Raw genomic sequence first — 24,786 nt, 5'->3', positions numbered from 1 at the left:
GTACAGTACTTTTGAAGATACCTTAGGCTTGCACTCAAAGATGAAAATTATTTTTAAATAGGCGGATATGTCCAGTTTTGGTGAGCAAATATTTGCATTAAATTATATCTTCTTGAAGTTTTTAGAAGTTGAATGCGTTTTTATATCATTTCACCTTCGATTTTTAATTTTCGAAGCAATTTACAGCTGTACAACTAGTTCAAGTTCAACATCGTCCTTGATCGGCCTTCGTGACATCGGTCCCACTCGTTCACTTTTGTGTTTTGCTTAAGTTGGCTACGAAAGTCGAAAGATGTTTAGACACTCACACAGTCACTCATTCAATGAACAAGGTTATGATATAACCTTGTTCTCATGTACATCCCCATGTATGGCAAAATAATGGTGGCAATGTTTGGCTTAATTTCTCTTTTTGTATGGGACAAATGCTTGATTTTCTTACACTGTCAGTTTTCATTACAGCTATTCATCATTATAACTTGGCACTATATTAAATTATTTTTTCTTAATTAAAATAATAAAAATAGAGATTGAAAAATGAAAATTTTCTTGCCATATTACTTTCCACCATTAGAGGGCGTACACAAAAATATGCCAAAAATTCAAGTTTTTGAGCGCTCTGGTGAATACAAAAATCATTCCCAAGTTACTTATGAAAAATAAATTGCAACTGTATGGAAATATTTTGGTCACAAAAGTGATATTTTAATGATTTTGCAAAGTGTGTGTTAATATGTACAGCATTGGCATACCAATTACCATAGTCCTACCTGTAGACAGAGGCGTCGATTATGGAGGGGGGGCAGGGGGGGTGATCGCCCCACCAATGAAAATATTGGGGGGGAAACATCATTTTGCCCCCCAATAATTCCGCATGTGCTAAAAATAAAATAAGATTGTAATGTTACACAGAAATCAGCAGGCAAGATTGAGATACACAACTCGTTCTTCATCTAAAATCGTGCTCAAAATGTCCACTTTTCAGATTGGAATATCAAAAAATTTCAGCTCGCGCTTTGCGCTCGCATCATTTTTGTAACAAAAACCCATAATTTCCATGATTAAATAGGTGAATATGGTCCCGTTTTCAGTTCTAAACCTCAAAAGAACTCCCACTTCGATTTGCAATAATCTTTTGTTGGATATATATATCTTGTTCTTTATTAAAAACGTCCATTAAACTCAATTTTTTTTTCAGATCGAAATATCAAAATTTCAGCTCGCGCTTCGCGCTCGCATTAATCTGCTGGTGAGATATATATGTGTGTGTGGGTATATATATACATATATATATGTACACACATATATAGGCATATGTGTGTGTTTGTGTGATCGAGCGCCTTTGGAAAATTGATTCATGATTTTGCCCCCCCCCCCATCTGAAAAATGGATCGACGCCCCTGCCTGTAGATTCCCCACAGGCAGGATGGTTGCAGTGAACAAGTGCTCACAGTCACAGAACTAGAATTGATATAGTAAATTTTACGATGTTTGGCAAGCGAAAAAATTTCACTGAATTCCAATGGTGTATGTATACTTTTGGCCTCAACTGTATATCTGCTCTGTGGCATCCTTATTCAGTGTTTCCACTTTTGACTTTCTCCAGGAATACTTCAGCAAATGAAATTGAAAAAAATCCAGGAAATTCCGGGAAATCCAGAAATTACAATCAAACAATTAAACATCAACTTTTCATATTCATGTTATATTTAAAGAATTGTTTAGATCCACCTCAATACTAGCTCAAAATTTTCCACTCGCACTCCGTGCTCACATTTCACAATTTTGTTCCTATTTTCAAAGAGGGCATACAAAAAATGTTAAATTCCTTGATTTTGGTCTCTTGGACCAAATTTAGGCTAGATGTATTATTGCCCGATTTTTGTTGAAAATGAGACTTGAAAATTCCAGGAAATGTCTGAATTTCAGGAAATTTGTTTTGGATCTGTGGAAACACTGTCCTTACTAGAGCTTGGGCATATTGATAAATGCTATGTTTATTATTATTGTTATCTTTAAATCTCAAGAATTTCTAGCAGTGTGAGAAGCTGTCATCATGGGTGATCGCAGAGCTGTAATACTGTACGGGAGCCAGACGGGAACGGCTCAAGATGTAGCGGAGAAGATTGGCCGTGAAGCAAAGAGGAGACATCTGGCTGCTCGGGTCTTACCATTGGATTCTTATCCTATTGTAAGTAAGAAAATACAATGAAAAAAGCCTTGCTCTGTTTTCTCTTATTATTTTCTTTTTCATCTTCTTTGTCTTATTCTCTTATTTGTCTTCTTCTTCCTCTTCTTCTTCTACAACTTCTATTTCTTTCTCTTCCTCTTCTTCTTCATCTTCCACTGACAAGTTTTTGTGCAATATTATCTATGCAATCATAATAATTCATTTTCTCTCTAATGCTGGTAGTACAGGCTTTGAAAAATCAACAGTGCTTCTTGTGTACATGTATGTGGATTAATTTCCAGTCAGTTTTACCGAGCAAGGTTTTTCCGTAATTACCTAAACATTAAAAAGAAAATCCACTATATTTTCAGTACAAATGAATTTGGTATGTTAGTGTTAAATCAAAATATATTACCACCCCAAAATTGACAATTGGTCTCGAGGAATTTTTTGCTTTGTTCTTTTACTGCGGAATATGTTCACATGGTGCCAAGGTTTCCTGTTCATGAGGGAGTCTGAGTGGTTGAATCCCGGGGGGGGGCCTCAACCAAAAAAGTGGTAGGGGTGTGCCGCAGGCGAGACAAAAAACGGGGGCCCTTGGAGCGGGCTTATTGTAAAAAGGAGGGTCCTCGGAACGAGCTTCGGAACTACAATTTTGTGAAAACAGGGGTCCTTGGAACGGATCGCCAGCGTGTGAGTACATGCGTATGTACCCCTATAGAACGGGCATGCGTGCATGATGCAGCTAGCGCGGCCTCTGCCGGGTGCGCTCGCGCAGAGACGATGGTCAGACAGCGCTCGGCGGCTACTTTTCACCAAAATTGCAGCAGATCAATGCGACCGGAACGGCGTAACAAAAAATATGCGAAGCTTTGGAGCGGATTTCTTTCTTTTTTTTGATAAGAACAAAATGCTATGCCTTGGAGCGGCTTTCTTTGTTTTGTTTTTTCTCAATAAGACAAAAATGCTATGCCTTGGAACGGAAATTTGGGTGTAAAAATGGGGGTCCCCTCTGCGGCACATACCCACTATGCATTATATACTGAGTGCCCCCCCCCCCTCCCCCCGGGTTGAATCTCCCCCTGGAAATGTGCTTTGAGTTGGACTTTCTGACAATAGTTTATTTCTGTTAATTTTCCAGGCAAGTTTGATACAGGAAGAGTTGGTGATCTTTGTTTGTTCGACAACAGGACAAGGGGATGAGCCTGACAACATGAAGGTATAATTTAACTTGGAAAAAAAATGAAAAGAGGCTGTATTATGAATGCCTACCAGGATATGTTCTTAGAATATAATTTACATACATTGTTGATAGGCTAGCCAGCATCTGATAATCATATAATGTAGGAAGCAGTTATGCCCCGGTACTTTGGTGCAAATTGAAATTTACATCACTGCAACGAATACCTCCTGATCATCCAGGCATTAACACATACCACATAGATATGGTATAAAAAAATTTGGGATAACATACTCTTTCAGGCCAAATATGTATATTATGTGTTCACGAAAATTTTTCCTTAAATTGATGATTTGTGAGGTGTCAATTTTTTTTTTACTCACACGGTAGATGCAGGATAATATGGGAACAATGAGCCCTTATTTTTCCTTGCTTTCTCATGATATCTTTGTTTACTGTAACTGTCTGTCTTGGTTTCCATTCTCAGAAATTTTGGCGTTTTATAATGAGGAAGGACCTGCCTGGTGACTCTCTTATGCAATTAAGATTCTCTGTCCTTGGGCTTGGTGATTCGTCTTACCCCAAGTGAGTAGTATACATTTTAGTTTAGATAAAACCCAGTGATCTACTGTATAGTGGGATATTCTTCACGATTTTACTCGTTCTGGACATTTCAATGGGATTTTAATTTGTGTCTTCAAATTCATACATATTACATAATATGTGAAAGATATTTTTGTGTGGTTAAGAATTATTGGCTTGTTTTCTGACCACCAAAATTATGAAATTAAACCCGCACAAAAATGTCTGTCTATGCAGCAATACACATTGACCAATTTCCCAGAATTTCAACATTCCTCTATGGTTTAATGCAATAGGCTCGCCATTTATCATCATTTATCATCATTTCGTGAAAAATGAGAAAAGACATTGTGTTCTGCACCACTAAATATGAGTTTTATCAATATTGTGGTAATTGTTATTATATGACTTTCAATGTGATGATTTTTGAATTATTTGCAGGACAGAGCTGCTCTTGATTATTTGAAAATTGGTACACTTCAGTAGAATATCTTTCATCTTCATTCTTCATTACAGATTTAATTATGTCGCTAAAAAAATATTTCGTCGTTTGGTCCAACTTGGTGCTTCAAGCTTGATCCCCCTTGGCCTAGGAGATGACCAACATGATCTTGGGTGAGATACATCTCAGATACATCTCAGCTACGCCTTGTTGAATGGATCATTATTTCATGTTTCACCAAATAAAGTATTCTGTCCATTGCACAAATGAAGAAATATTCATTATTTGGTTTATATGACACCAAAAAATGATGTTTTTTCGTATGAAATTCATGAATTTTGATGCAAAATATGCTCATGCAGTGCGAGTTCAGTCTGTTGATTGTTACGTCACTACAACATGCGCTCTGCTGGTGCCTACAGCTGCAGCTGCTGTCTCAGCGCGCGAGTGCAATGGACAAAATCGTATGGATCCAAAATTGCGTGGTTGTTGACGTCAGTGGAGCGTTGTGGCCCAGTGGATTAGTCTTCGGACTTTGAAACAGAGGGTCGTGGGTTCGAATCCCAGCCATGGTGTAATTTCCTTCAGCAAGAAATTCGTCCACGTTGTGCTGCACTCGACCCAGGTGAGGTAAGTGGGTACCTGGCAGGAATTTATTCCTTGAAATGCCACCGCGCTGTAAAAGGCTGCGGAGCTAAAGCCAGGGTAATAATATCCAATGAAGCGCATAGGGACGCATTTGGCAGTGATTTGCGCTATATAAGCATGTTGGTATTATTATATTATTATTATTGCAAAATGGGCTGAATGAACGATATCAATCAACCAATCAAATCACAAGGATCTATCTAGGCTTCATATAATTGTCACTATCCACCCAGGTGTATTAAATGGGTAGCCAGTAGGAAGTAATTCCTTGAATGCTCAAGTGTCCGATCAGTAGCTGTTCTAAAGTTGGGGTAATAGTATGCAATGCTTAGAAACATTGTATTGAGCTATATAAATGTTGCATATTGCTATTATTATGATATTTGTGAATGAAATTATTCAAAAGTTTGCTGAACATTTTTATATGTAATCATTGTTTTGCAGTATTACTGTTAAGTATAGTTTTCTTATTCTATTCTGACCTGAATGGAGTGCATGCATTATAGTGTTTAATTTCAACCTTTTCTTTACTGGGGCAGCCTCTCAGCTCTCATCCAGGTGTTATATTGCTTATCATGTCACATACATTACTGTAATTGTATCCCCCGAACAAGGTTCTGAGGATACTGTGGATTTTTGGCCTCGTTGCGCCCCTGCGTCCGCCGCAGAGATTTCCGTGAGCGCTCTATCAGCTGCATTTCTTCTCCGATCGTCTTCAAATTTGGCATGAAGGTTGAGTATGGTATAGCGAAGAAGCCTATCGATTTTGGTGTGGGCAGAGGTCACATGGTAAGGTCAAAGGTCATTTTCAGGTCAACATTAAAGTTTACATGCAAGACTCTCTTATGACACCTAACTCCGCAACCGTAAGTCACTTTTCAACCAAACTTGGATGATAGATGGACTTGGGGAACCTGCATGTTATGCTGCAGTCGGAGGTCACATGGTAAGGTCAAAGGTCATTTTCAGGTCAACGTTTAAGTTTACACGCAAGACTCTCCTATGACACCTAACTCTGCAACCGTAAGTCACTTTTCAACCAAACCTGGATGGTAGATGTTCTTGGGGCACCTACATGGCATGCTGCAGTCAGAGGTCACATGGTAAGGTCAAAGGTCATTTTCAGGTCAACGTTAAAGTTTACATGCAAGACTCTCCTATGACACCTAACTCTGCAACCGTAAGTCACTTTTCAACCAAACCTGGATGGTAGATGTTCTTGGGGCACCTACATGTTATGCTGCAGTCAGAGGTCACATGGTAAGGTCAAAGGTCATTTTCAGGTCAACGTTGAAGTTAACATGCAAGACTCTCTTTCTTTGCAACCATAACTCACTTTTTAACCACACTTGGATGGTAGATGGACTTGGGGGACCTGCATGCTAGGGTCATTGCCGCCATGATAATTGTATTTCTTCCATATTTGATTCATGCATTTGTGATTCATCTTACTTGTATCCAGACCAGATGCAGTTATAGATCCATGGCTAGATTCCTTGTGGAAGGAAGTCCTGTCCTTTTACCCTCTACCACGTGGTCTAGAGATCATCCCAGCTAGTGTGTGGTGAGTAAAGGCAAACTCCTATTTCTATAGGCCAGTTACATAACATGTATTCCATTGGTACCAGCTGCACAAAAGTGTTATTAGCGCTAACCATGCACTAACAACAACCGGTAATGCCGCAGCGATGCCCAGTGACAGAACTATAAGTTATGTAAATCTTAGATCAACGTTTGACATCACAATCCGAAAGCTGTGCCTGGACCTTCTTTAAGTGCTCTGTTAGCGCTAACATCTCTGTGCGGCCGGTACTGTATTTTATTTTTATTGGTGTAGGGTTATGGCTAAAAATGACAGCATTATAAAGTGTAAATAAAATATGATTTGGCAGGTCATATTTGAGTCAATTTAGAACTCCAATAAAATGAAAAACCTTATTACAAACAAAAATCTATTCTATTTGCAATCATTCCCTTGTTTATTTGCATGCCCGCATCTTAATGTGCATTTCCGTGGTATCACCAATGTTCAACATCAATGATGCTCCTTGTCATTTGAACAGAGCAATTACAATTCAAATTTCGCTTGAAAACTTTATACTCAGACACCCGTTCCCCCACCCCACTCCCCGTCTGTGCATATCCTGCTACAATTCTCTCAAGGACCTTACCCAGGAAAGGAAGGTTTGCGATGGGATGGTAGTTAGTTAGTGAATTTGAATGAGAGGCAGGATATCGTGAAGAGTGTCTTTCAACAGCCAGGTTAGGATTGGGTCCAATTTGCAGTGCTTTGGTGGTAGTGATGTGATGAGTTTCCTGACTTCCAGGGTTAAAAACTCTTCCAAGATGGTCCTACATGTATAGGAGAAGTTGCTACTCGTGGTAGGAGGGGAGCGATAAACACAGTAAAACTTAACAATAGAGGATGAAGTGAGATTTAGAGTTAAATACTCAAAGGAGGTAAAGTTTTGGTTTGGATTTACAGTACACCGTATTGTTGATTTATAAAGAACAAGTATACCACCACCCCTAGAGGATATACGGGGTTGGTGAGTAAAATCATAATTTGGCAAGGAGGATTTCAGATGAGTCAAAGTGTGGGCATCTCTACTGCTGTCCCAAGAGAGCCATGATTCAGTTGTGACTAAAACACCAAGCTCATTATCAACAACTAAATCAGTAACTGTGGGAGTTTTATTGGTCAAGGACCATGCATTCCATCAGCCAATATGGAGGCCATTTGAAAGCAAAGTAGTTGGTGCCAGAGATTGCGATCTTGGAATCCTACACTTAAGTCCGTCGTCGTTCAATACCAAGATCGCAAACAATGTTCCTCACAGGCTGGGCTAACAGCTGGTGTGGATGACTGTTCAGTTGGTATAAAGTATTGACATCATAACAGATATGATTTGGAGTTTGATAGTATGTAAAGTGTTATGATCAGAATGAACAATGCTAGGTTGTTGTGGCCCTAGATTGGACTCAATGGCCCGTATTCTGAAGTCAGGTTTAACTTAGACTCAGGTGTAAAGTTGTGGTTTAAGTATGGGAAGCCAAAAGTATCAAATTTTTGAAATTAAGTTGTACGTTTCTTATGTTTACTGTGCTCTTTCCTGATTCATCGATGGTGAAGACAATAATCTATATATACTTCCTAGACAATTATGAATGATTTGAGAGCCAAATGAGCTGAAATATATCTCTACCATTAGTGATTTCTGTATTAATTGGCTGTCCATACTTAAACCACAACTTTAAACTTGAGTTTAAGTTAAACCCGACTTCAGAATACGGGCCAATATCACCAGATACGTATTGAGTACTGGGTAGTTGGTACTCAAATGAGAGTAAGCTGTAGTATTACTTTTGTACAAAACTGGCTTACTAAAGTAATTCACCCTGTTGTGTACACAGTGCTGTGGGTTAAGCCACAATTTTTTATATACATGAGACAAGTCAAAGTCACTATAGACCCAAAGAAGAGAGTGTTACACAAAAGAGCACTTTCAGTAGTTGCATTCCTTGCATTGTTACAAAATACCTAGACAGGCATGTACAAAAGAAGCATACAAGCTCAACAAACCATTCAAATGGGTTACAAAGAACAGCAGTCAATGGAGGGCACGATAAGATTCACTACAGAGGTTATACACTGTTCTATGTGTATTGGCATTACATTACAGTTCAAGTACAGAAACCAGTGTCCAAATTTACACTCAAAATATACAAAGATGTAGACAAATTTATTCTTTAGAAATTGACTACACTGTGCCTTGACCAATAAAACACCAATAAAGAACAACAAATATATTAGAATCAAGCAAAAATTATTACCAAACAAATTAGAAACTTCAGGGCCCTAGTGAGAGGGCTACCACACTAAGGTGCATGTACACACACAACACACAAAAATGTGTATGTTGCTGCTTAAACGATGGCAAGTCTTTCTTTTATGGGAAATTAGTGGTATACTACATGTAATGTTTGCTTATTATTACATTATTATTATTATCTTACATACAAGAGATAAGTCAAAGTCGCTATAGACCCAAAGAACAGATGAAACGAGTGTTACACAATAGACCGATAAAACATCAATAAATAACAACAAATATATTAGAATCAAGCAAAAGTTATTACCAAACAAATGAGAAACTTAAGAGCCTAAAAGGAGGTGCACACAAACACAATGTGTGTGTTGCTGCTTAAACAATAGCAAATCATTCTTTTATAAGAACATTAGTTGTACATGTATACTACATGTAATGTTTGCTTATTATTGCTCATTGAAGAGAAACTCTGAAATCAAAATCATTACCGATCATTACTGCTGGGAATGAAAACAATTACAGTCCAGCTTAATATATATTAACCTAACTATCCATATATTTCTTACCATAGTCCCCCTTCCAGATTCAATGTGCAATTTGTCAATACCAAAGAGAATGGCTTCACGAAAGACATCATCGACACCAAAATGGTTAAACCTCCTGGATCTGTGACACCCAACAATCTGTGCCCTTTCCATGCCAAGATGGTGGCTAACGTTCGGCAGACGGCTCAGGAACATTTCCAGGATGTGCGATTGGTCAAGCTGGACGTTAAGGAGGCCAATATAAAGTGAGACTTTTTTTCTCTCTTTCTCATATGCAGCCACATTCATACTTGTCAAGACGAATTTGTATGGATGACAAGATTTTTAATTTTTTTTTTTTCAGGAAAACCACCGAAGGTTGTAATGACAAGGCTATCTTTCAAATATCTGCCCAACTATAAACAGTTGTTTAGATCATATTATGCATTATTAACCTCTTCTAAGTCAAATTTTTCCTAAGTTGAAGAAATTTATGTTATCATGCATTAAATTGATTGGATGTAAAGATGTAATTAGTGAATAGTAAATGTTAAAGGAGATGCATCTGCTTGTCTTGCAATCCCTCTGTCATTCTCGAGAACCAACAAAATTATGATCATGTGCCATAAAACTGTGTCTTAAAACCAATAATGTTAGACTAACAGATTACATTATTTCAAAAGCTTATCACAATATGTTGTTGAAATAAGATGTGTGAAACATGGCCCTTGTTTGGGGGATTTTTCCCAGGTACTCTCCTGGGGATGTTGTAATGATTCATCCCATGAAATTATTTGATGAATGTTAGCCAATCAAATTACATCATTTCAGTAGCTTATAACAATATGTTGTTGAAAAATGAGACCTGTGAAACATGGCCCTTGTCTGTGTTGGATTTTTCCAGGAACTCTCATGGACCCCATTGCATAAAAGTTACTATTATGGTAACTTTGCCTTCCGATGGAAACTACCATGGTAACGATGATCAAGAGCCAATCAGAATCAAGGATTCCATTAAAGATACCATTGGATGGCAAATTTACCATAATGGTAACTTTTATGCAATGAGACCCAGGGGATTTTGCTATGATTCAACCCATCAAACTTTTTGATGACAGTTAGCCAATCAAATTATGTTATTTCAGTAGCTTATAACATTGTGTTGAAAATAAGATCTGTGAAACTGGGCTAGTGTTTTGGATATTTCCCAGATACTCTTGGGGATCTTGCTATGATTCAAACCATAAAACTCTTTTATGACAGTTAGCCAATCAAATTATGTTATTTCAGTAGCTTATAACCATATGCTGGTGAAAATAAGATCTGTGAAATATTGCCCTTGGGCGGTATTCTGAACATTGTCTTTTCTCCATATTTTATCTTTTCTCAGAGATATGACAAAATCGATATTCTGGTGGATGTCATAACTTTTGTCACAAAAATTGTCATAAATTTTGTCTCTTCTCTTTAGCGCGCACCAAAAATACACTTCTTTAAATGTGCGCAATCCTTTTATACAAGTAAAAGATATGACAAAAGTTATGACAGGGGGATAGCAGTCATAAATTTTGTCATATCTTTTAGTACCAAATATCCCAATACCCTGCCGACTGAATGTCAAGCATATAATGATATTATTTAGATTAGATTGTGGTATTAGTTTCACTCATCATCTGTGACAATTTTCAAAATTATTTTTAATGCTACATATACAGGAGCGGATCCAGCTTTTTATAAAGGGGGGGTTGTGGTGGTATGCGAGGGAGCGTAGCGACCAAGTCCAAGCGAGCGGAGCAAGCGAGGGGGAGGGTGTGGGAGGGGGGTGTCCCCCCTCCCACAGTAGGGAAAATTTTTGAAAATCTTTGTGTGAAAATGGCGTTTTCTTGCATCTAAAACAATAATAATAATAATAATAAATGAAATAAATACATAGAATAAAATAAAATTACAAGTTTAAAAAAAAAGATAAGATTTTATAAAGTGGTCACCGGATTTTTTGTTTTTGGGGGGTTGCAACCCCCCCCCTTTAGATCCGCTTCTGATATAGTTAGGCCCTACATATGAAATCCTCCTTTTTTTCTCTGTTTTCCTTCTTTTTCTACTTCTCTTCTAAAGTTCTTCACAGTCGTCTCTCTTTGTAATTGAGCGCATCAATATACGCGTATAGTTGCTCCATGACAACAACTGTATTGGCGATATGCCCTACCTGCCACTGGGCCTTCCTGTTGGCTAGAAGGGCTCCAACTGGGAACTAACGATGACTTTGATTGGTTTGCTTCCGAAACGATGGGTGGGAACTTAGAGAGATATGACAGGGAAAAGGCAATGTTCAGAATACCGATTTGTGACAATCATAGCGGTGTCACATCTTGGAGAGATTTGACAAAATTTATGACAAAAGTTATGACAGTGCTCCAGAATACCATCCCTTGTTTTTGATATTTTCCAGGTACTCCCCTGGGGATGTTGTAATGATTCAACCAAGGAATTCTTCATCGTCGGTGGAAACTTTTCTTGAACATATGAACCTTGATCCAGATCAGATGATCACCATCTCACAGAATGACCCAGGTTAGTGTAAAAGGAGGGCCGGTATTCCATTTGTTAAAAGTTCTGAAAGGACTGAGATAAATGTGGATAGAGGTAGAAGTGAGAAACAGACAGCCTGCCCGAAAAGTTGAGTCATCTCCCCTGCTCTACAGCTCCATTCGCCTACTCAATCAAGCCTTTCTCACCTCTCCTACTCAACGAGCCTTCTACTCAAGGCTCTCACCTTGCCTACTACTAAAGCTTTCCACTCCTCCTGGTTTACAGTCCTTTTGAGGACTGCACTAATTCCGAAAAGAATACTCTAACTTCCTAACCTCCACTTGCTCGCCTTTCCATTTTACTTGGGTGGGCGCGTCTTGGTCTAGTGGTTCTGACTCTTGCCTTTCAAACAGAGGTTTGTGGGTTCGAATCCTAGCCATGGCGTGTTTACCTTCAGCAAGAAATTTATCCATACTGTGCTGCACTCGACCCAGGTGAGGTGAATGGGTACCCGGCAGGATTATTTCCTTGAAAGCACTGAGCGCCGGTGATGGTAGCTCGAGCTAAAGCCGGGGTAATAATAGAAGCGCTTTGTATCCTCAGGCAAAAATTGCTATATAAATCCAGCTAATATTATTATTACTTCTATGTCTATCTATTTTTACCTCAGTCCTTCTAAGACATTACACATGGTGCACCGTAAACCACTTCCGCAAAACATACATGAGTGCAATAATAGGTACTGGGTACATTGTTTAGCTTTGATAAGTTATTAAGATATAAAATCCATTTTTTTTAAATGAAATACTCTGAAAATTTGCTTTGCCCAACTGATCGTGGGCCCGGCAGCTGCTGTGCAACGCCAGATCGTTGAGACTCTATGCCTCTAATCGTTGAATGCCAAAAAGGGTAGCTGCAACTCCCATCTTTTAACATCTTTTGGTCTGACGCGGCCGGGGTTTGAACCCCGACCTCCCTGTTGTGAGACGGACACTCTACCAACTGAGCCAACACATCGGTGTGTAGGGTTGAAATAGGTTGTAGGGTAGGGTATAGTGTTAAATGATTAAATCCTGGGGGCAGTTTCATAAAGCTGTTGGTAAGTTAAGAGCAACTAAGAACGACTGGTGAACCTTTCTTACGTGCCAAACCATCACCAATGAATATAACATTTGCCACAAGAAAGGATCACCAGTTGTTCTTTAAGGCGCTCTTAACTTGCGAACAGCTTTATGAAACACCCACCAGGGTTGAAGTTAGTCATTCAATTAGTGTGTGGAATTCCTGGCAGAGCAAATGTCATGGAACCTATTAAGTCATCTCTTGGCAAGTCATTTTTTCCTCTTGATCCAAAATAGATGTTCCTTTACCTCCATCCTGGTTGCTACCTCCGACGTGTTCCGTCCGTTACCTAGCAACGCATTACCTGGATATCAACAGTATCCCTAGGAGATCGTTCTTTGAGATGCTGGCCCACCATGCAAGGAATGACCTGGAGAGAGAGAAATTCCAGGAGTTTGACATGGCAGAAGGCCAGGTATCTCACTGAAATCAATGTAGTAGTAGTAATGATGATGATGATAATAACAACAATAACAATGATGATGGTGATGATGATGATAATAGTAATAACAAGAACAGTAATGATGATGATGATAACAATAAAATTATGATGATGATGATAATTATATTACTAAATAGGTTCATTATTGCGGACTGAAATAATTGCTAGAGGGTATTAATTTGTCTCGCAATCTACTATGATCAACAAGGAAATTCGTGATCACTCTCGCAAAAAGTGTTCACTAGCTTACAAGTTCACAAGCTTTCGAGTGCCGCTGCAACTCTTTGTTAAGTGACGAAAATTATCTGATAACGTAGTCTATTTATACCAATCCCCAGGACCGTACGCACGAACGCGGGAACAATTCACAACCCCTCGCTCTTTCTCTCTAGATCTCATTCTGTCCTTTAATTTGATGCTTGCATCCTTGATTGTTTTCTATTAGCCATTATATAAGTTATGTATATATGTATTTGTTTGGACATTGTTCTCAAGCTGTTAGAGCTTACGATGATCCACTCATGTATATGTGTTGTCTTTGTGATTATACCAATTGACAAATAATATATATATGTGAATGAAATTAATCAATGATGATATTTAAAATATCATAATAAATTTTTTATTCCGCTCTTACATGGCACTTAATACATCAAAACATCAAAACAATGTGGTCAAGTGCTTTACAGATATTATTGCCCCGTTGTTTAAAATATAATAGTATTCCGCTCTTACAAGTCACTTAATACATCAAAACAATGTGGTCAAGTGCTTGACAGATATTATTGCCATGTCCATCGAATTCTGGCATGCCCACACGCCATGCATGCAATTTCACCACTGAGTCCAATTCCTAGGAAGCATTCTAACAAGACGTTCCAGACTCAATAACTGAATTGATATATCTGTATTAAGTGCTTAGAACCATTATGCTGAAAAAGGGATGCAAATCTGGTGAATGAGTTTCGTAGTAATGGGGAAAATATTGATATTTTATAAATCAGAGGTTAGGACATGTTAATTCCATCAAGATGTCATATACACAAAATATCTTAAATCAAGAAAAAAAATTACTTCTGAAAAAAAGTCAAGGTTGCCTTCCTTTTGTCAGTGGACGGCAACATTATGAATGTGTGAAGAGCTATATTAAAGATTTATAGCTGTTGTTGAAGTATATATTAGTCAGAGTATATTCTTTTCATGTGTTTTCTTAACTGTAGCAAGAGCTGTACTCCTACTGCAACCGCCCTCGTCGGACCATCCTTGAGGTGTTACAGGACTTTCCCCATGTTAGCAGTACCATCCCGTTTGAATATCTGTTGGATATCATTCCAGCAATACAGCCTAGAGCCTTCTCCATCGCCTCATCACCAACAGTAAGTTTGAGTATTGTCTCTGAGACCTCACTCTGTGACCACACAAAAAATGTAGCTCTCACGAAGGTGCAGCTTCATTCATTCATTCAATTCGGTTTATTATGAAAAGACATTGTAAAACAGTCCGAAGACTGACACATACCAAGTTAACAGAAAAAGGGAAAATACATTATATTATATACCTAAGAATTAACATAATATAATAAGAACATAATAGTAAGATTAAATATTACACTCGAGGTTTTACACATTACAGAAATATCATTAAGGGATAATGTTATATAAAGAGAAAAAACGAATGACCGATAAAAACACAGAAAAATATATTTGGATTATGCTGATTGATTTCAATGTAAACTGAGGGGAAAAAAAAACTTTTGCAAATTATGAAAAAGGAAGTGAGGGGTGAATGGAAGAAAACATACTTGAATGCACAAATTATATACAAACATGAACAAGGGTTGACATTGAGTTCAGTGGCATATACATATATATGTACCTGTCTTGTCTCCAAATCGGGTGTCAGTCTCCTCTATTGCAGACTCTCAAGAGACCAAAAAAAAAATCTCTGCCATTGATGGAGACATCACTGAGGCTAGAAACAGTTTCCCAAACAATTTTCGTATTTCCTAAAAGTCTTTGCAGACTTTGTATTTTTTAGGAGACTAGAAAAGTCTTGATTTGCAGACTAGCTTTCACTAGCGGTGAATTTGTTCCATGCCCTGTGAGATACCTCCTTCTAATTTAGATCTAGTTTGTGTAGTGATTTCATTTTTAGTTCCAGCAGTTTATATACTAAGTTTTCCTTTTTTTTTCTTTCACTCTCCCTCTTTATTTTTGTAGGCACATCCCGATGAGATTCACATCCTGATGGCTGTCGTAAAGTACAAAACTAAATTAGTTCGGCCAAGAGAGGGCCTCTGTTCAAACTGGATAGCATCACTCAGACCTGACGGTAAGCACTTCTATGTCATTTTGATTGGAGTTATCATTTAGATAGAATGATTCAATGATTATAAAAACAGAAGATTACATAATTTTGAGCTACAAAACACTTGGTTAGGAAATAGAAAGCAAAGTAAAAAAAGATTATTCCTAGTTTTTTGAGATCTCGAATGGTGATTTAATAGATATACACATTACTAACGCTAAACATTAATATAATTGAAACAAAAAGTCAGATTAATCAATTGAGTAACACAAAATACAGTGTAAAAGAATAATTGAGTATTGAAAATATAACAGGAAAATAAAGTGATTTTGTTATTGCCTTTTTAACATTTCCATTATACAGTGCGTCCCAGAATAAACGAAACCGAGATTTAGCGATCATTTATCATAACTTGATCATAAATATAATAGACAAATGACCTACCAATTTAAAGCTTAGAATCTCCTCTTTCATCTGATATTACTTAGGTTATTTCTTATTCACGCATGAGTGAGCAAAAACAATTTGAAAAAAGGATACCAAAAACTCATTTGGCGGGGGGTATCTGGGTTTCAAAAAGAAAACCACATTTCTGAAAAGTTCAATATCTGCTCTTTAATTTGGTACCAAAATTACAGAAAATGGTCAAGAAATAAAAAAGTTCTGGTCATTTGAACTAAGGCTTGTATTTCCATAATTTCATGAGATAAACGTGTTTTTACCGGTTTCCTACAAAAGCTTTCGCATCGTGAACAAAAGATTTAATGCATGGCTGATCGTCAACAAAACAGAGTGTCGAGAGAGTTTGAAAGCCAGCCTGGAGAACCTCTTCATTTTATGAAATTATTGAAATTCAAGCCTTATTTCAAATGACCAGAACTTTGTTATTTCGTGACCATTTTCTGTAATTTAGGTATCAAATTAAAGAGGAGATATTGAACCTTTCAAAAATGTGGTTTTCTTTTTGAAACCCAGATACCCCCCGCCAAATGAGTTTTTGATATCCTTTCTTCAAATTGCATTTGCTCACTCATGCGTGAATGAAAATTAATCTAAGTAATATCAGATGAAAGAGGAGATTCTAAGCTTTAAATTGGTGGGTCATTTGTCTATTTTATTTATGATTAAGTAATGATAAATGATCGCTAAATCTCGGTTTCGTTTTTTCTGGGACGCACTGTATACATTATCTTAATAGAGTACAAATAAGTGAGCCAATATTGCCCTAAGCTTACCCTGTCTCTTGTATATACCACTAATGGTTTAAAATGTAAAATATTTTTCATTTTATATGCTTGTCCTAGGAGGGACGTATTACGGTATCACGCTCGCCGTCCGTCTGTCTCTCTGTCCGTCCGATAATTTTTCCTTGTAAACGTGATAACTTTAGTTTGACTTGACCTAGGCTCATATAATTTGGTGTGTATGATACTAGCATGGATCCCAGGAAGCCTATTGATTTTGAAGTCAACGGTCAAGGTCACACTTACATATTTTCATCTTACCCTTCTGCAGATCTTGTATACTTGATAACTTCAGTTTAACTTAACCTAGTCTCATATAATTTGGTGTGTATTATACTAGCATAGATCCCAGGAAGCCTATTGATTTTGAGGTCAAAAGGTCAAGATCACAGTGACAGTTTTCGTCTTACCCTTCTGAAGTCCTTGTTAACGCAATAACCTTCCACTTTTCTTGCTTGACCAATAACTCTAATTTCGCGTTACAGGCGGGCGTATTATGTGCTCCCCTTGGCGACACTCTGTTTATTGGTGCATATAATATCTGTTCCATGTATCACAGTTACAATAAGTATAATCTCTTGAATACGTAACACTGCATTTGCTCTTTAATACAACAGTTTCTCCTCTGTTAATTTCTAAGAAGATTCACGGTGAGGTTTAGGATTTTTATAGAGTTTCTGGTTCAGAATGATATAAGGGATGAAGGTTAAGGTTTGGAGCTCAGGATTATGTTTCGATTAATGTGTTCTGTTTTCAGTAGGAGCAATAGACCAGTCCGTAGTTACTTCATGGACAATTTTGGTCAAATGACCTTTCATTTCTTTCATTAGAAGAGGCAGATTTCAAAGCAAGATATTACATAAGCTTGCTTACATAGCAGGATGAAGAAATTGAATAGACCTTGGGGCCATTTCATAAAGCTGTTCGTAAGTTAAGAGCGACTTTAAGAACGACTGGTGATCCCTTCTTGTGTAATAGGGTACATTCGTTGGCGATGGTTAAGCACGTAAGAAAGGTTCACCAGTCGCTCTTAACTTACGAACAGCTTTATGAAACACCTACCAGGTGACTAGAATAGCACACCAATGAACACTTTATGAAGGTATTTGTTGCATTGATGGTGGAACTGAAATATGACATTCACTTTTGGAGCTAATATAGAGTACTAAAGTGTAATGTTATAAATTTTCACTTTTTGCATATCAGCGTTTTTGATACCATATTCTTGGTAGAGCATGATGAAAACCCCCCAAACAACCCAAGTTTGGTGGGAATCGGTCCGTGGGGGCATGAGATATGACGTCATGAATAAATAATTAGTCTCATTGAAGACAATGTATTCTTAGCCTGGTTCCTAACCTTTAGAGCCAGGCCAATAATACACTGACTTCAATGGGGCTAATTATGTATTCATAAAGTCACACTAAGGCCAATTCCCACCAAATTTTGGTAGTGGGGGTTTTTCATCGTGCTCTACCAAAATATGGTATCAAACTCGCTTAAATGCTAAAAGTTTTTTGTGACATCATTGCTTCGGTACTCTATATAGTGAATATCATTTTGTTATACATAGATGATGTCAGAATACCAATTTGGACCAAGAAGGGAACCATCTCATTCCCCTCTACCAATACACCTGTCATCATGGTAGGACCAGGAACGGGCGTGGCCCCATTCAGGAGCTTCATCCAAGAGAGGGCAGCACATAACATCGGAGGTACACACGGATTCTATTTGATATATCACATCCCCCTCTTTTACCCTCCGATTCTGTTTCTAAATTTTCAACACTATTATTGACCTGTAGTTACATCAAGGAAATGATTTCATGAGGAAGTTCAGATTATCACCAAGCCATCATAGATCCGTACATCTGTGAAATCATGAAATCTAAGCTGAAAAATGATCACACAGAAAATCACCAACAAAGACAAGCACATGTGGGACAATTTGTTACAGTTATGATTGCTTGGAAAAAGCTATTATTTACCGGTAGTTACGCTAAGGAATGATTTCATGAGGAAGTTTCGATCTTCACCATATCTTTGTAGATCTGTACATTTTCATTAACCTAACTCTGTGAAATCATGAAATCTAAGCTCAAAATGATCACACTGAAAGTCACCAACACAGATATGCACATGTGGGACAATGTATTATTTTTATTGATTGGACAAAGACCCAGCATCCAGCTGGAATGCCATTATTGTTTTGTCAATTTCTAAGCAATCACACATTTTCTTCCAGAATTTTATACATGTACGTATTTTAATTGATCATTTTATTGGAATTCTTTTAACCTGATTTTGTATTGTTTATTTATGTTTAAAGAGGCTTTATCATTTAGTAGCTTGAAGTAGTAGCTGGACAAGACAAAAGATCAGACGGACATGCCATTGTGTGATAAGAGTGACTTGCCCCTACAATCCTTTGCTCGATCAGAGCATTCCTGCGCCACAGGCTTGAAGGAAAGAGAAGTTAACCATCTTTGATCTGTTTGTATCTTCTATTTCTGTCAGACAACTTGCTGTTCTTTGGCTGTCGATATGAAGGTCAGGATTTTCTTTGCAAGGATGAGTGGTCAAAGCTCCAAGACAAACATTTGCTTCAGATGATCACAGCTTTCTCCAGGGATCAGGTGAGGTCATGTGAAAATTTCTGGAGGTCATTACTTTTTATATAAACACAACCCCACAAAAAAAGGGGGGCTTTCCCTTGCTAATCTCATTACTTTAAAACGAAATGGTTTCAGGTCAAGCAATTTTAGGGGAATGTTTCTAAACTCATCACCCTCTTTCTTTAAACATTTAAATCATCTTTCATGTCATACATGATTGAGCTTAGACTAAAGGCAAAAATATCACTTTTTACAAATCCCTTTTTCTTTTTATTTATCAATAAAGCCCTTTTCACAATTGACGTACAACCATTTGCGACCTTTTGGTCATGCGACAGGCTGCAACAAACATCAATTACCAGTCATCTCATAAGATCGCACAGAGGCTTTCACAGTTGCAACAGCTGTCGTACAACAAAAACAACCAGTAAACCCCGTTGCACGAGTAAGTCGCATATGCTCTTATTGTGCTCGTGCGATCACATGCGAGTGTTGCACGAGGGATTGCGAGTGGAACGGTCGCATACGTGTGAATGCAATGGTAGTGCAATCTTGTAAGCCGTGTTGCGATCGATCTTATGGCCTATATATTATCGCACCCAGTCGCAAGTCTGGTCTCTGTACATGTAGGTCGCTAGCACATGTGCAAGTGTTGTACGACCTCCAGTCGAGTAAATGCGACTACTTAGTTGTGCCACCTCTCGCACCAAGTCGTACAACGTTGAACAACACTCACACGATGATCTCCTGACCGATGGTGCGGTCTGATGCGAGTGAATCGATCGTAATTGATCGCGTTGGGATTTTGAACGTGTTCAAAGTTCAGATGCAACCAGTCACGACCACCTCGAGTTCGTGCCATCATCTAAAACGACTGCGAGTGCTCGCAAGACACAGATCGATCGTGCAACAACAGGAAAAAATTGTTGCAGGTGGTCATAAACAGGTCGTTCGTCAATTTTGAAAGGGGCTTTAGGGAAATTGATGTTGATCATCTGTCATTTTACCCCCTTCTCCTCTCCTAATATTTATCATTTTTGTCTCACCTGCATTGCAGAGTGAGACTATAGGCGCCGCTTTTCCGACGGCGGCGGCGTCAAATCTTAACCTGAGGTTAAGTTTTTGAAATGACATCATAACTTAGAAAGTATATGGACCTAGTTCATGAAACTTGGCCATAAGGTTAATCAAGTATTACTGAACATCCTATTAGAGTTTCATGTCACATGACCAAGGTCAAAGGTCATCTAGGGTCAATGAACTTAGACCATGTTGGGGGAATCAACATCAAAATCTTAACCTGAGGTTAAGTTTTTGAAATGTCATCATAACTTAGAAAATATATGGACCTAGTTCATTAAACTTGGACATAAGGTTAATCAAGTACCACCAAACATCCTGCATGAGTTTCACGTCACATGACCAAGGTCAAAGGTCATTTAGGGTCAATGAACTTTGGCCGATTTGGGGGTATCTGTTGAATTACAATCAAAACTTTAAAAGTTTTTGGATCTGATTCATGAAACTTGGACATAATAGTAATCGAGTATCACTGAACATCCTGTGCAAGTTTCAGGTCACATGATCAAGGTCAAAGGTCATTTAGGGTCAATGAACTTTGGCCGAATTGGGGGTATTTGTTGAATTACCATCATAACTTTAAAAGTATGTTGGTCTAGTTCATAAAACTTGGACATAAGAGTAATCAAGTATCACTGAACATCCTGTGCTCATTTTAGGTCACATGACCAAGGTCAAAGGTCAATGAACTTTGGCCATAATGGGGGTATCTGTTGAATTACCATCATAACTTCGCAAGTTTATTGATCTGACTTTTGAAACTTGGACATAAGAGTAATCAAGTATCATTGAATATCCTGTGCAAGTTTCAGGTCACATGATCAAGGTCAAAGGTCATGTGAGGTCAATGAACTTTGGCCACATTGGGGGTATTTGTTGAATTACCATCCTATCTCTGTAAAGTGTATTGGTCTAGTTCATAAAAGGTGGAATAAGAGTAACCAAGTATCACTGAACATCTTGTGCGAGTTATAGTAGTTTTCAAAGTCAGCACTGCTGCTATGTTGAATCGCGTGATGCAGGTGAGACGGCCAGAGGCATTCCACTTGTTATGATTTATTTAGCATAATTGAAACATGTAATATGAAAATGAAATGCCAATATGTTACTTACATATTTTATTTTAATATCTCCCTTTAATTTAATACCTGTTTTACTTTTTCATGTTTTGTTTCAGGAAGACAAGGTGTATGTGCAGCATCGGATAAAAGAAAATGCCGCCCTCGTATGGTCACTTATGAACAGAAGCGACCGATCTACAAGAATATATGTAGCAGGGTAATGATCATGAAACATTCGGTTACTTGCGTTCTCTTCATCTTCCTATTGATTGTCAGTCATGGAGAAGAGGCTGAACTCGGCCCAATTTTACATGCCTTGGCAGAGCCTAATGTACAAAATATATGGGAGAATTTTTTCTGTCAGCCTTTTGATTGGTATTTCTTTTTTTCTTGTCTTTCTTTCTCTCACTATAAAGTTGCTTGTTTAGTTCTTGCTTGTCAGGCACAAAATTTATCCACCTACATTTCATCAATATGTTATCTTGAATTCTCGCTATCGACAATAATCAAAAGTTTCTGGATGTAGCGCACTGCATTACCAAGAGAGGATGCTCATTATATACTTACTGTTGAATTAAAATTTTCACAAAGAATTAATGCAAAAAAAAATAGAGTGACTGAACTTTTTAAGATTGGAATGTTATATAATTGTCTAATATAATTCATGTCATTGAAACAAAATTTAAACAGGTCCTATGGACTATTACCAAAACAAATCTTTGGGGGTGGGTGATAAAAATTCATATCTTGAATCTTTGCTTCTTCACAGAAACGCTAAGCAGATGCCAACAGATGTGAGAGAAGCACTATGCTTCGTGGTCCAATCAGAAGGGAAGATGAAGGAGGAGGAAGCGGAAAGATTTATTAGCGACATGGAGAGGAAGAGACTGATTCAGATGGAAACATGGTCATGAGAATCACATCCTTTTATTTCTTAGCCTTTTTGACAAGGCCTTGTGGCTTGGCTGTATTCCCTATCAAGTAGCGGCTGAGATGAGGATCCCGGTCGACGAAGAGAGTTGGCAAGTTTGCATGATCAAGCAACGTCGCGATTCTGGCAGAGACATGAAGGTATGAATTATTCATGAGCGTGCTGATGCGCCAATTCGCACTGTCGGTATTGATGTCTTCTTGGAATCAGGTACATTTGCTACTGTGGAACGGGGTTCATTGATGCGAACGGTATGCTCGCTGATTGGCCGCTACCTCTCAGGTACTGATCACAAGTTGGAAATATTGATTAACAAAGGAAATCCAAGTCAGGTTTCTAAAGGCTCTGTGGCTGAGCTTGCATTCACCCAGCCTATTCGCGATTAGTCTTTTTTCAGTCGGTAGGCAATTAATATAAACATTATAACTTATGGAGCTTTGTCTAAAGGCTATTTATTTCTTGGAGTTGAAGGAATATTTTTGTCCCAGTCAGGACAGGGTGATCATGTTTTGTGGCCTGGACCAATTTTGATGCAGATCACACCCTGCTTATTATGTAAGATACCTCAAACTATGCCAATTTAAGGATTTAGTGATTATCATGTTTTGAGAATCGAGCAGAGATAATAATACAATATAGAATTGGAAGAAAATGTGTAAATGATACAAATCACAAAGTTCCTTAAATTTGCAGTGTGATTGAAAATTCAAAATTTGCTGCTTTTCTTTGCAAATTGGCAAATTTAGTACTTTTTAATACATTCTCTATCAGTCTATATCTATTTCCGATTCATAGTGTAAAAGGTAGCCATTTAAAGAATACTCAATAGTGTTGCCAATTTAAAGGTCAAGTCCACCTCAGAAAAATGTTGATTTGAATCAATAGAGAAAAATCAGACAAGCACAATGCTGAAAATTTCATCAAAATCGGATGTAATATAAGAAAGTTATGACATTTCAAAGTTTCGCTTATTTTCAACAAAATAGTGATATGAACGAGCCAGTTACATCCAAATGAGAGATTCGATGATGTCACTCACTCACTATTTCTTTTGTTTTTTATTGTTTGAATTATACAATATTTCAATTTTTACGAATTTGATGATTAGGACCTCCTTGCCTGAAGCACAAAATGTTAAAATAATGGAATTCCACGTGTTCAGGGAGGAATGAAACTTAATTTCACATGACAATGACGAGAAAAAGAAAATATTTCATATAATAAAATACAAAAGAAATAGTGAGTGAGTGATGTCATCAACTCTCTCATTTGGATGAAACTGGCTCGTTCATATAACTATTTTGTTGAAAATAAGCGAAACTTTAAAATGCCATAACTTTCTTATCTTACATCCGATTTTGATGAAATTTTCAATGTTATGCTTGTTAAATTTTTCTCTTTTTATTCAAATCAAGTTTTTGTTGGGGTGGACTTGTCCTTTAAAGAGATAAATTCTGATCAAATAAGGCTCCAGATGATTTATTGTTCCAAATGTAGGCAGTGGAATCCTCTGAATAAATTCCACTGCTCAACAATGTATTAATTTTTTTTTTACAAAACCTGGTGCTTTATTCTGGTTCATAAAGGCAAAGAGAGAGACAACTATCTTCACCAAACATTGTGATCATGAATGCAAAGGGGATGTCGCTTTTTAATACTCGAAATGCAATTTGTATTTTTCGCTTTTCAATTCAGAGGGAAGACTCTTGAATTAGAAGTGTCTACTGAAATGGATTGCTTTTCAGATGCTGTCATATTGACATCCCCTTTTGCATTCATGATCACGATGTTTTGTTAAGATGATCATGACTAGAAATATCCAACAGTTGTAATCCAAGCACTTGTCTTCCATTTGTTTATGATCCAAGATATATATATATATATATATGTAAATCCTCAAGGAAAATTTCAAATCGATTTTTTTTTTTCTTCAATTATCCTCATACATTTGTTTATGATCCAAAATACATATATGATGTGCAATCTAAATCCTCTCGGAAATTTTTTTAAGGAATATTTCTTTTTCTTCAACTATCTTGTGTTACATTCATCTTCATTTTTCTTTAATAAATGCTGA

At 37.5% G+C, this 24,786-nt stretch overlaps 1 protein-coding gene across 1 annotated transcript; it reads left to right on the top strand.

Annotated features, from left to right (window-relative positions):
* On the top strand, positions 1-23,524 carry LOC121428763 (NADPH-dependent diflavin oxidoreductase 1-like). The gene is made up of 15 exons (XM_041625581.1): positions 1-80; positions 2,028-2,191; positions 3,312-3,389; positions 3,838-3,935; positions 4,449-4,547; positions 6,485-6,586; positions 9,424-9,642; positions 11,826-11,947; positions 13,264-13,442; positions 14,690-14,845; positions 15,689-15,800; positions 18,594-18,737; positions 19,540-19,658; positions 21,895-21,995; positions 22,548-23,524. The coding sequence occupies exons 2-15, from the start codon at positions 2,057-2,059 to the stop codon at positions 22,690-22,692; spliced, it is 1,809 nt and encodes a 602-aa protein (XP_041481515.1). The 5' UTR covers positions 1-80; positions 2,028-2,056; the 3' UTR covers positions 22,693-23,524.
* Positions 23,525-24,786: the final 1,262 nt, after the last annotated feature.

The sequence above is a fragment of the Lytechinus variegatus genome, chromosome 15 (genome assembly GCF_018143015.1).
Source record: "Lytechinus variegatus isolate NC3 chromosome 15, Lvar_3.0, whole genome shotgun sequence".
Taxonomy (NCBI): Eukaryota; Metazoa; Echinodermata; class Echinoidea; order Temnopleuroida; family Toxopneustidae; genus Lytechinus; species Lytechinus variegatus.
The sequence above is the reverse complement of the archived record's forward strand: the minus strand, read 5'-3'. Positions and strand labels throughout refer to the sequence as shown.